This window comes from Dendrobates tinctorius, unplaced genomic scaffold (genome assembly GCF_039654945.1).
Source record: "Dendrobates tinctorius isolate UK_male_01 unplaced genomic scaffold, ASM3965494v1 ptg000129l, whole genome shotgun sequence".
In the NCBI taxonomy this organism is placed as follows: domain Eukaryota; kingdom Metazoa; phylum Chordata; class Amphibia; order Anura; family Dendrobatidae; genus Dendrobates; species Dendrobates tinctorius.
The window spans coordinates 30,329,656-30,343,370 of NW_027361797.1; the positions used below are offsets into that span (position 1 = coordinate 30,329,656).

General features: G+C 41.1%; 1 protein-coding gene across 1 annotated transcript in view; it reads right to left on the reverse strand.

Moving 5' to 3' along the window:
* Nucleotides 1-1,862: 1,862 nt before the first annotated feature.
* ABCC1 (ATP binding cassette subfamily C member 1 (ABCC1 blood group)) overlaps nt 1,863-13,715 on the reverse strand; it is a 154,091-nt gene continuing 142,238 nt past the window's right edge. Inside the window, exons 28-31 of the mRNA XM_073542907.1 lie at nt 13,052-13,210; nt 12,593-12,759; nt 11,827-12,021; nt 1,863-8,084 (exon numbers count right to left, since the gene is read on the reverse strand). Of these exons, the coding sequence (XP_073399008.1) occupies nt 7,976-8,084; nt 11,827-12,021; nt 12,593-12,759; nt 13,052-13,210 (630 nt within the window). The 3' untranslated portion in view covers nt 1,863-7,975. The remainder of the gene's footprint in view (nt 8,085-11,826; nt 12,022-12,592; nt 12,760-13,051; nt 13,211-13,715) is intronic.

The window sequence follows — 13,715 nt, forward strand, 5'->3', positions numbered from 1 at the left end:
TTTCTGCCAAGAAATGAGGATTTTGTCCAGAAAATTCCGCAGACTAATCTGCAACGTGTGCACATACCCTTACTCTGAAAACACACAAGACGATGTTCTCATGCGCATTTGTTAATAGTTGTGTATACACAAGATTTTTTTTTTTTTTTTTTTAATAAAGAACAAGAGATCCTGGAGGACGGAATGTGGACTTTTTTTTCAAAAACCAGAACGGTGCCAGAAAGTCCAATACGCAGGTTTCTGTGAGTTTTCTGTTTTTGCAGTGCTTTTACTTGCATTTTTTCTGCATGCGATTTTTCAGAAATCTCAGAGTATACTGGCACTGTAAAATGTTGCGTATTTTACACACCAAATAAAGGCAGCAAAAATGTCACATGTGAACTTACCAGTCTTAATCATGGGAAGTTAGCCTTAGGCCGGGGTCACACTTGCGAGAAACTCGCACGAGTCTCACGTCTCAATACCCGGCACTGCCGCCAGCACTCAGGACCGGAGTGTGCTGCTGCATGTATTTCTTATTCAGCTGAGCGCGCCGGTCCCGAGTGCTGGCGGCAGTGCCAGGTATTGAGACGTGAGACTCGTTCGTGTATTTCCGCATGTATGACCCCGGCCTTAGGGTGAATTTTTGATGTTGCAGATTTTCTTCAGCATTTCTGCACCTATTCGCTAAATTAGGTTACTTGCGTTTTTTTATATTGTGTTTTATAGTGAGTTTTTAATTTGTTTTCGACACTGCGGTTTTCAGTCTCGTTTTGGTAAGTCATTTTGTCAATTAAAGAAGCACTCCTCCTCCCATCAAAGTTTGTATCCTCTTAATATATTGCAGTCATCATATTATACAGCACTGTGTACTTACAACTGCTCATTTTGCCTTTCTACCCAGCTAATTCTTCTCTTTTCCATTAGGTCTACGTCATCATGTAATTAAAAATTGACTAGATGAATCGTTTTAAGCTCTATGTAGAAACAGGTTAATTTTCCCTGGGCAAGCCGTCACTGAAAATTCCCTGGCAGGGGGAGGAAGGAGTAGCTGGGTCAGGAGTTGAAGTGGTGATGACTCATGCAGGGAACAGAGACTTCCAGGTTCGACAGAGAAGAATTAAGGCAAAATGATCAATTGTATGTGCACAGTGCTGTATAATATGATGCCTACATAAGAGGATAAACACTGATTGGAGGGCTTCTTTAAGCAGCTTTGTTTCGTTTTTGCTTTTTTACTGGTATTTGGCTTTGACAAAATACTGATAGTCATTATCTCCGAACATAAATATTGTGCTGGAAACTGGGGAGCAAATATCGAAAATAGAGTTTTATCCGGGATATAGGGTATTTGAAAAGGAGGTCGCTTGCTCACGTTATATTGTTGCAATTGCAACAATTTCTAGGCGCATACCTGCTGCTGCAAATCATGGACCACAAGGTAGTTGTATGGAGATAGGCGTTTTTTTTTTTTCCTGCACTGCTGGTGATGTCCCATGAAAGGCCAAGTTAATTTTTCAGATAATAAATCTACGCGTTTCGAAGTTTTCCAACATCTTCCTCAGGATACAATCCCGAAGAAGTGGGATAACGTCGAAACGCGGAGATTTATTATCCGCTAACGAAAATTTTTTTTCCACGTGAATCCATTCGTGGGACATTACCAGCAACGCAGAAAAACTGCCCAACAACCTTCCAGAACATAAATATAGTTCCTTAATGGGATCCGGGGAGAGCGAGTGCCAACACCACGGGAACGGCACCAGCAAGGGAGGTGAGCATAGGCTTTATTATTTTAATCGGGGTCGAACATTTGGTTTAAGAAGGGGTTGTCCTAGTAGTGAACAACCCCTTTAAGCGAAAAATAAAATTGAACACTCAAATCCATATCAAAAAAGTACATGTATTTGTTTCCAAGCCAATTCACAGCATGTTCTTACAACAAAAACACACATTTTCTGAAGAATATATATAGAAAGACAAGCAGAACAACGTCTCAGTATTAAGTCCTTTAGAAATCGTAAATGTTACAAAAACATTTGCAAAAGAATAGCATTCTGCACGATTAAAGATTATAACTTACCAAAAAAATAAATAGTTGTAACCTAAGAATAGATTTGTCTCTAACCGAGGTAATATAATGCCATCGTCATGTCAAAACTTAAAATGTATGCCGCAGCTGAAAAACATCTGGCCTGATTTCGACATTCTGCCAGTTTGACCTCTTGAGTAAGATGGAATACATCGATCTAATGCGTAGCGGTTTTGCAGCGTAAGCCGCCTGTGATATACAAAAAGCCCCTTGAATAATTTCCCGCCAGCCTCTGAATGACTGTAGAGAGGCCGCCAGGGAATGCTGGGAGTTGTAGATTTGCAGCGGTTGGAAAGTAATCAGTTGCTTTCCACTGCTGGACATGGAACGTTGCCCTGGTTATATGTTGAGCCGGTGTTAGTGACTAGACTCCATGAACATTCAACTAACTGCCTGCTAATGAAATATTAAGATAGCACCGTATATTTTTATTCTTTATTAAAGCGTAAAGCAAAGTTCGCAAGCTACAAACTTGCCACAAGTGTATGGAAAATCCGGCACCATTTCTGTAAGTGCTCCAGCCAACGGTAATCTAGGCAGCTTAGGTCTGATGAAACCGTGAATTAAGCTCAACCTGTTAGTAAAGAGATATTCAGGGTATTCTAAAGTTTGGAACTTATGCCCTACGGAAAACTTTTCACCGATCCAGAGAACTGGGGCTTTGAAGAGCTTCATGTGAATGGTGCAGGGGCCCATCATACCCACGGCTGCTTGATTCCTTCTTAATGGGATCACTGGAGATAAAGACCAGGCAAATGTTGCGCGCTATCACTGCCACAACAATGAAAATTGACCTTCAAGAGCCCCATTCTCGGTGTCGGCTCCAGTGATCGGAACCAGGGTAAACTTAAAAATACCTTAAGGTTTGATCAATGGTTGTCTAAAACTCTTGGCGTCTCCATCTATCAAAAAGCACCACTGTCCATTCATGGTACACCAGGCACAGCTCCTATTCACTACAGATGTGCCAAATTAAAGTTAATATGACCAAGGTGTGGCACCAGATCCAGCCTTTACCAAGAGAATGGAGTTCTGCAGGGTAAAGAAAGGAGGCAGAGAGGCCCCACTGCCCCCTGCAAACCTTTGGTGGTGTTACCGATAGACAGACCTCATTCTGGCCCTATGTTGATGGACTAAGATTGTCCAGGATAGTCCAAGACTCCCATTTGCTTGAATGGGCTCATCTTTGTTTCTAATCTTGGACAAGTCCTTCAGACAGTAATGGACAAAGTAGAACCGTCTCACATTTTGGTGATATGTCAGAAACCAGATAAACCTCAAAAGACAAAAAGATCTAAAATGCCATTTCCACCTTGTTAGGGACGTAAATACTTTTAAAAAAGGGCATTTACTTCCCAAGCAATGAATTCCTGCTGAAGGGTCTACGATGTCCAGATCTGAGTCTGTGCAGGTCACCAGTGAACAGAAAGAGATGGCTTATTAATAGAAGTTGTGTTATCGCCATGGTGGCCGGTATTCGCAGAGCTGAGCTATGACACCATGTGCACCATCGTTGCCTTTGATTACCTGGTATACACTTTTTTTCGAGGCTTGTTTAGGCTTATACTTACCATAAACACATCTCCTATTGTGGTTATTCAGGAGACTCGAGTCCAGAACTGCTAGATTACATACACTTGTGTGACCTCTGGCATAACCCTGGCCCACACAACAACGGGAGCCATTTTCTACAAAGTATTATCAATCCACAAGAAGCAGATTGCTTTTTAAAGTCATGGGATATCAAAGGGGTTTTCCACCCGAGAAACAAAAAAAAATAAATAAAATGGTCCAATGGTCTCACTGCTCCTCCTTCTTGCGTGAATGGTCATGTGACTGCTACAGCCAATTACTGGCCACGGAAGTGACACTGAACAAATGATTGGATGGGAAAATAAACAAGCCAGTCAATCAAGGAAACCAGTGGGAACCCATTCAGCGTTAGGAGCGGCATGATTTGCTAAAGTGAATATACATTACTATTATTTTTATTTATTTTTAGAGACGGCCACAATTTTTATTTTGTTTTGCTAAATCTGGGCTGGAAAACCATTTAAATGGATTTTACACCATTACATTTTACAATGCGTCAACCAGAAGCCTCATCAGAGTCAAAGCAGTGGAGTCTGTGCTCCCTACTAATGTAGACAATTTGTAGGCTTTAGTGCTGAATCCTTAAAAGGGAACCTGTCCAATTGTACATGAAGGCCGATATTTGCACAGCATAGTAGAGAGAAGGAGAAGTTGATCAGAATAATAAGTTTTTGGAAAAGATTCAATACAACTTATTTTATAGTGTTTCTTTACATAGGAGTCCAATGGGCAGTCCTACTAATGATTGACAGCCATCTCCGCATGCACAGTCATACAAGGAAGACTGTCAATCACTAGTAGGACCACCCACGGAAGCTTTTCCCATAATATGTACATCAATCTTATCAGCTCATCATGCTCTGCAACATCGTGCCCACAGATCAGACACTAATTTTACATCACAGGTTCCCTTTAAGCAAGGAAATGGCCATAGAAATCAGCAGTTGTAAAAACCTATAGAAGGTCTGTATAGCATCCGCCAAGATGGCAGTCTTCTAATATGATACCAAGGACCAGAATCAGCATCTAATTAACAAATTATAAAAAGTAATTGCGGTAAAACCCCTTCTTTGGACTAGAAAGTGGCTGCCCCCACTGTGTGTAGTCTGCAGGTAGCGCCGCAAGGTGTCGCTACATGTGCGGCAACAAAGTCCCTTTTATTATTGAAGAATCAAGCTGTAATATCTCGATCAGTGATCCAAAAAAAAGTGCTCTATATAGTACAGAGGATGCTGGTGCCTTGAAATACTGTACTTTTGAAAATATAGATAAATATATATATATTTATATTGCAGTACAAAAGTGCAATGCTACTTGGTAGCAAAAAACGAGAGGAACCTCCAACTCCAAGCGTCAGTTTTAGAGAGGAAATAACCCACACCTTTATAGGATGCTGCCGGAGGGTCCAACGCTACACAAAACTAATCAGTTTGTCAATTTTCATCCAGAGACATTGCTATAAATCTGAAAAATCAGCATGGCACAAAAATAAAGTATAAATATTTAGATGACCAAGAAGTGAATTACTTAAATAAGAACTGCTGGAAAACCAGTCAAAGATTATATCAGCAGGTTTTTTTTATAATGTAATCTGAGAACAACATGATGTTGAGGCGGAGACCCTGATTCCAGTGACGTATCACTTACTGGGCTGCATGCCGTCATTTTGATACAATCCAACTTTTCCCTGCTGCAGATCTAGCAGTGCTCTAATGCTGAGCCCAGTGTAACGCCGCCCACCAGCACTGATTGGCAGTTATCAATGTACACAGCTGCCAATCAGTGGTGGGGGGGCGGGGTTACACAGTGCAGGAGGACTAGGCGGCACGAGACACCTAGTCCTGTAGTGACAATCTCCTGCGGATAAAATATTGGCTTTATTAAAAAACAGGCTGGGATTTGACATATCCCTGGAATCAGAGTCTCAGGCCCTAGATCATGCTGCTCTCAGATTACATGTCAAACACCTGCTGACAGATTCCCGTCAGAATCACAAATGCTTTAAATTACAAAGTCAAAAGATAAATTAAAGATACATAAAACACAAGTAACATTTTCTCAGAACGGGAGACGAACAGAAGGTACAGGCGAGAAGGTTCCTGAACATAAAAAGAAGCCGCAACTGGCTGGACTAATAGTAAGTGCTTTATAGTCACACAGTGGACGCCACCATTTCACAGGCTCCAGCCGAACGTAAAACGAAACGTTCCGAGACTTCCGAGAAATGGCTACCTCCATCATGTCTATGTACAAATGATACAAGGTAAAATAGAAAAACACATCCAATATAATATTTCTCAAACTAGTTCTTACAGTGCTTAAAGGACCCAAGCACTATAGATTGGCCTTATTTTTGTAACTATTAAATAGAAAAACTTGGCTGTTACCATCAACAAAAATATTTCTCTTTCTATATGCTCGTGAATTAAAATATATAGCTTTTATAGCTGTGATAAAGAAATAAAGGATGGAAACGCAAGTCGTACACAAATTATTCATTCAAATTCCTTTTTCCTGAGACTTCATGTAAAAAGGCATTGCAGAAAACCTGAAAACGGACATTAAATCGGCTGCCCGATAGAAACGTAAACTGTACCATCGGGCTTCTGTGTGCGCGCAGTATTCCGCCATTGGCGTTAAAAGAATAAGCTTGAGAAACGTTTCGGAGAAGTGTAACATCTACAATTAAGGCCTGGCAGTTATAGGAAAGAATATGCCCGTTCATCATGGATCAAATGCAATTATTTACTCCATAAGGGAAAAATCGCATTACCTGTCACGTACTGATCCCAAATTACTGCTTGTCCAGAGCTGCCATCATAATTCAGCTGTTTCCTCAGCCAAGATCTCGCTCTATCCTTATATTGGGGTGTACATGGGATTTTATAGCCCATAGGATGTTTTTACCAAAAAAGAAAAAATATGTATTTTTTGGGGATCAAACGCACAATGCAGGCGCTCAGTGAATGCGTCCTACTTGGCAATGTCTGGAGTAAAGGGGACACTTCTAAGAATTGCAGAGTAGCTTGATATACGAAGTGCTAGAAAGCCAATGGATGGTCTGAGTGCCTGTCAAGTCCGTAGACTGTAACTAAACCGATAGAATTATGAGAGCAGCCTTGGAAAATTCAGAATAACTCCGGATCAGTACAAGATAAGGAATGCAATGTACTAAACGAAAAGTAGACTATTCCAAGGTGAACTGTGTCAGCACGTTCTGACTCCCAAACCACTCACACCGCTACATGACTCCGAAAATAGATTGAACATAGCCTTGTTGCTGATCATCCTGGTACGATAACGCAAAACAAAAAGGTTTTATCCATTACACACCCTATCAGATGCAAAGTGTTAGGCAAATGAGCATATGTGCCTTGGGACTTTGTCGGTAAACCCTCCCCAATCTCTAGCTTTTGGTCTTGAATGGCGGCTCCATCGGGTCCCTCTGCATCATGAGTTGTACGATTGGCCACGCAGTTATGGTTAACTGGTTACCAGATCAAGCAGCGTTACTGGTTTTTGAGTGCTTAAAGTGCTGACATACTCCCCTTAAAGGGGCTCTCTGTTATACTCAGGGAGGCACTGATGATGATGAAGCCTTGACCGGTGCCTCCTAGGAAGCGTGCACTGACCGCAAGCAATGAACCAGGCTGCCGGCTGTGCATGTGACTTGCCAAAAGGAGCCAGAGAACCCCTTTAAATACAGTTTTTGGCAGTGTTACTGTAATTCTATTACTACGCTATTTACACTTTACCCCTTAAGATTAGTGTTTTTGGAAGTCCGGTGTTTCGGGCACCATTTCTCAGTGATGTACCCCACATTTATGGGAAAAGAAATACAACAAGTGAATGAACAGGAATCAGGTTGACTAAAAATAGGCTTAGCCAACCAAAATCACGTGTTCTGCCTAGAACCACGTAAAATGGCCAGTGGGATCAAGCAGACACACTCGGCTTTGGGTTATAACGTCACAACGTAGGCTATAATAACCTGATAGGTCTTACTGCATGCCGTTACTAGCAGAAAACATACCCCCCAGTACATAGTTGGAGTTTATGATGTAGATACATTTAAGATGGCCATATCTTTATGAAGGAGCTATAAAATTCCAGTAAAAAAAAAAATATATATAGAGATATATATAAATGTATAATAATTTAAGAAAGAAAATGCATCTCCGGTCTACAATCTTCTTTGTGAATAACTGGAGGAGACTGATTCAGTAACAGTCAAGCATTACTTCTAGTCAATAAGCCGTTTTGGAGGAGGTTTGTCAGAGGACCGATGCGGCAACGTATGGCCATCCGCAATCAAACCAATCCAGAATCTTTGGCCATGTTGTAGAAAATCCCTTTTCTCTTGAGAAGGTTGCTTGGAGAGTCAAACTCCACTATTTGGCCTCGGTCAAGGACCATCACCCTAAAATCAGAAGAGAAAACGGGTCAGTTAGGAATAACTTCAGCTCATCATGTCACATGCCCGGGTGCGACGGCTGCAGAAGTGAAAACCTCAAATGTCACAGTCATTAAGGAAGATTAGGTTAAACTAATGTAAGGTCAGACTCCCACATCATACATCTGGCTTGGACAAAAGCCAACCTATTAGAGCCCTACCAAAGGCACCCCCGAGAGTGGCCCCAACCATTTAATGACTAGGTCTGTTTGGGGTTGAATATCCAGACCTTTTGGGATTTTGTGCACATATTGGTTTAAAGCCCTTAACTCATTTTATTTTTTTTTGGCTACTTAAATACTTTGTGCATTTTTTTTTTTTTTTTTTTTTAAAGGCCATCACACTCTGAGTTTCTCTTAAATACAGTGCAATTATTTCTATATAGTTCAGCCACCTGTTTTTTTCCCCTTTATTATGTCCACAAAGATTGATCGCTCCTTCTTCTAATTACTCTATGGCATAGATGTCAAACTCATGAGACAGTACCAAATTTATATTAAAGCTGGCCTGCCGATAACACTACAAAGCCCACATTTCCGGTCTGCACTTCACATGTATAATATGTATGGATGTAGGTTTGTGTTGTGTATAGTATGTGTGTGTACATTTGGTACTTTCTCAAGGGTCAAATATAATTCACATACATACACAATATACATATATTGTTGAACTTTCCTTGCTCCAGATTCAATGTTTAAAGTAAACCTGTCACCAGTATCATCTGTCTGCAATTCTCCTCTCTTTTGCTCTCCAAAATAAGTTTACAGATACAGTCATATGTTAAAGTTTGGGCACCCCTATTAATGTTAACCTTTTTTCTTTATAACAATTTTGGTTTTTGCAACAGCTATTTCAGTTTCATATATCTAATAACTGATGGACTCAGTTATATTTCTGGATTCAAATGAGGTTTATTGTACTAACAGAAAATGTGCAATCTGCATTTAAACAAAATTTGACCGGTGCAAAAGTATGGGCACCCTTACCATTTTCTTGATTTGAACACTCCTAACTACTTTTTACTGACTTCCTGAAGCACTAAATTGGTTTTGTAACCTCATTGAGCTTTGAACTTCATAGCCAGGTGTATCAAATCATGAGAAAAGGTATTTAAGGTGCCCACTTGCAAGTAGTTCTCCTATTTGATTCTCCTATGAAGAGTGGCATCATGGGCTCCTCCAAACAACTCTCAAATGATCTGAAAACAAAGATTATTCAACATAGCTTTTCAGGGGAAGGATACAAAAAGTTGTCTCAGAGATTTAACTTGTCAGTTTCCACTGTGAGGAACATAGTAAGGAAATGGAAGGACACAGGTACAGTTAAGCCCAGAAGTGGCAGGCCAAGAAAAATATCAGAAAGGCAGAGAAGAAGAATGGTGAGAACAGTCAAGGACAATCCACAGACCACCTCCAAAGACCTGCAGCATCATCTTTCTGCAGATGGTGTCACTGTGCATCGGTCAACAATACAGCGCACTTTGCACAAGGAGAAGCTGTATGGGAGAGTGATGCGAAAGAAGCCGTTTCTGCAAGCACGCCACAAACAGTCGCCTGAGGTGTGAAAAAGCACATTTGGACAAGCCAGTTACATTGTGGAAGAAGGTCCTGTGGACTGATGAAACAAAGATTGAGTTGTTTGGTCATACAAAAAGGCGTTATGCATGGAGGCTAAAAAACACAGCATTCCAAGAAAAACACTTGCTACCCACAGTAAAATTTGGTGGAGGTTCCATCATGCTTTGGGGCTGTGTGGCCAATGCCAGCACCGGGAATCTTGTTAAAGTTGAGGGTCGCATGGATTCAACTCACTATCAGCAGATTCTTGACAATAATTTGCAAGAATCAGTGACGAAGTTGAAGTTACGCAGGGGATGGATATTTCAGCAAGACAATGATGCAAAACACCGCTCCAAATCTACTCAGGCATTCATGCAGAGGAACAATTACAATGTTCTGGAATGGCCATCCCAGTCCCCAGACCTGAATATCATTGAACATCTGTGGGATGATTTGAAGCGGGCTGTCCATGCTCGGCGACCATCAAACTTAACTGAACTGGAATTGTTTTGTAAACAGGAATGGTCGCAAATACCTTCATCTAGGATCTCATTAATAGCTACAGGAAGCGACTAGAGGCTGTTATTTTTGCAAAAGGAGGATCTACGAAATATTAATGTCACTTTTATGTTGAGGTGCCCATACTTTTGCACCGGTCAAATTTTGTTAAAATGCAGATTGCACATTTTCTGTTAGTACAATAAACCTCATTTGAATCCAGAAATATAACTGAGTCCATCAGTTATTAGATATATGAAACTGAAATAGCTGTTGCAAAAACCAAAATAGTTATAAAGAAAAACGGTTAACATTAATAGGGGTGCCCAAACTTTAACATATGACTAAGTACACAGTCAGGTATGTTGAACTGTCCTACATTGTGTGACAGGCACTGTGAAATAATAATCATCATCATTGATAAGTGCTCCCCCCCCCCCTCTTCGCTGTGGAGAACTTCAACATGTAGTTTCACCATACAGGATCTTCTGGTGACACCTTCAGAAAGCAAAGCCTTGTAATTCTTAGGGGGGGGGGGGGGAAGTCACCATGCCCTAACTGAAACACAACATAAATTTCTAGTTATAAACCTTAATCTGGCAAGACCAGCAGAAATACATAGAGGGGGAACTAATAACAAAACGTCAAGTGACAGAGGGTCTTGTATGGGACAGCACATCAGTGATGCTACAGGTTCTGTGACCAATGGATATAGAAAGATTGTAAATGGAGGACTAAGTCCAGTAATTGGACTACAAAGGATAGATTCACACATTCGCGCAAGTGCTAATCACCCAAGAGAAACGGGCCAATTTTTTTCTCAAATGTCATCCTAGTTGCATCAGTTTTTTCCCCTCGATATTTTAGACTGTCTGTACTACTGTAGAAACGTCCAGAGTTCAAAGTTTGTTTTCAGTTTTATCAGTTGTTCTATTCAGATCCCTAAGACTTTAATGGCAAAGTCTGAGCCACTAAACGGATGAAAACGGGAGCCGCTTTGAGTTTGACGGACCCGTTTTTAAAACCGGTATGTGCCGTATGGCTCAATTAAACTGTATGCGTAAGAGTGGTGTCCAAGAATAAATTACAGTACAGTAGGATGTGTCACATGGGAGTGAATGTAGCCCAAGAATGAGTAGTTAATTTGCTAAATAATCCTGATTCATGAAGTATCCAGTGTCTGGTAAGAGCCGAATGCTCTACCACAGCAATAAGGACTGACTTGTTGAATGCTACGTAGACTTCACAAGGGCAGACAGACATGGTTAGAGACCACTTCCACCAATCTTCGTCCTCAGGGATACTGGCCATCTCTGACATTACTGTCTATGGGTGAGGTGGTCTTTATGGGCCAATATGTACGGTAATGCTGCACCAAGTGGTCAATATCCCTGTAATGCTACAGCATTGAAGACGTAAAAGAGGAACACAGTTCCTATTAAGAATCAAGGACTGCATGGAACTACAGGGTCCTCCAAAGTAAGAGATGATCTTTGGAGCCATTCTACACTGCAACCAAGAGCTGTTTTCATATGTCCACGTTTAGAGGCAAGTGGGACGTTTTAGACTGTGGACCCGTGGGCGGATCAAATATTGCTGTCAGCACACCGTGAAGCTCCGGGTGCAATCATTTACACCTCCACCTGCCATACCTTGTGTAGTCCATTATTGTATTGAGTCTATGTGCAATAGTGATTACAGTACAATCTTCAAATTCTTTTCTGATGGTCGACTGAATGAGTCCATCAGTCTCCAAGTCTACAGCGGCAGTGGCTTCATCTAACACCAGGACTTTTGTCTTGCGGAGAAGTGCTCTTGCCAGGCATACTAGCTGCCGCTGACCAATGCTGTGAATTAAAAAAATAAATAAATTGAGTGATCCCATAATATGTAGGAAACAATCTAATTAAAATTCATTAAAATGTCATCCCCTCCCTCATAAAAAAGGAAGCTATTCCTTATATATAGGATAGGGCAGAACTTGCTGATAACTGGGGATCCAAGTGTTCATGCGATTATGATTCTGGAACCCTGAGGATGGAGCTCTACAGCTCCATGTTGAATGGAGTGAAGGTGCGCTTTCTTGGCCTCCACTCCATTCATCTTCTATAGGAGAGCTGGAATTAGCTGAATATTGTATTCAGTGCCAGAAACAATGAATGCGGCAGAGCACGTGCACCTTTACTCAATTCAGGGCAGGGCTGCAGCATCCCATTCTCTGGGTTCCAGAGCCCTGATCTTGGAAAAACGCACAGGGTCTCAGTAGTCAAACCGCCAGCAAGCTGTCCCCCATCTGATGGATAGGGGATAATAATTTTCTGTTGCTAATTCTACAGGCCAAAACATAGTTACAAGCTTAGAAAATACAAGTTCAAGACGGAATGCTATAGGAAAATTTTACTTGACAGCACATCTGACCTGAGATTTTCACCTCCCTCTGCACATTCATGGTTGAGCTTGTCGGGAAGACCTGAAATAAAAGTCTTAAGATGTGCAAGCTCCAGGGATGTCCAGATTTCCTCATCTGAATACTTTTCAAATGGGTCAAGGTTCATTCTAAGGGATCCTGAAAACAACACTGGATCCTGTAGACAAAAACGAAAAAAAACCACAAAACAAAACGGTCAATTGACATAAACGTCGCGATATGATTCTAGATTTGATACAAATAAGAACAGCACAATGTGAACAAAACTTATGTGTATGGCTATCTCTAATCTAAACAATTGCACTTTTTGTGATCCTTGCAATTTTAGTATGCTGCTAATAACAGCAGTGTAAGACAGAAAAATCTGCAATCCATACGGTATTAAAATGACTGGACAAAAATTAAATAGATAGGTATAAAGTAATAACATATTCAGAGAAGAGAAGTACCTGGGGAATGATAGTAATTTTAAATCGAAGATCATGGAGACCAATCTTTGCTATATTGCAGCCATCTATAATGATCTCCCCAGAGGCAGCCTCATTGATGCGAAACAGTCCAAGTGTGAGCGAAGACTTCCCAGCTCCAGTTCTGCCAACAATCCCAATCTGTAAAAGGGAAGAATATAGAGAGGTATGTATCCTACGAAAGAAAGGCAAACCCATCTCATTGCTCATCTCCATACAACTTTACAGGGGTTGTCTATTAAAAAAAAAAAAACGGCTTTGATATGTGCAGACATGTACAAGGTAATTCAATAATGCAAGTGCCCTAATTTTGGACCCCGACAGCTCCGTTTCCACCACATGAGTAAGTGTCCAGTGGGGTAGTGTGTATGCAGCTGGCTGACTTGCTCAGTCACAGAAGAATCCGTCCACGTGATGCAGAGGAAGAAAAGGAGATTTTTGTGTACTCACCGTAAAATCTCTTTCTCTTAGCCTTTAATTGGGGGACACAGAACCGTGGGTGTTATGCTGCTGTCCACTAGGAGGCGACACTATGCATAATCTGAAAAAGATTAACTATGGCTCCTCCTCTGCAGTATACACCCCTGGACGGCGTCAGCCTTCTCCAGTTTTGTGCCAAAGCATAAGGAGGAACGTAACCAAATAA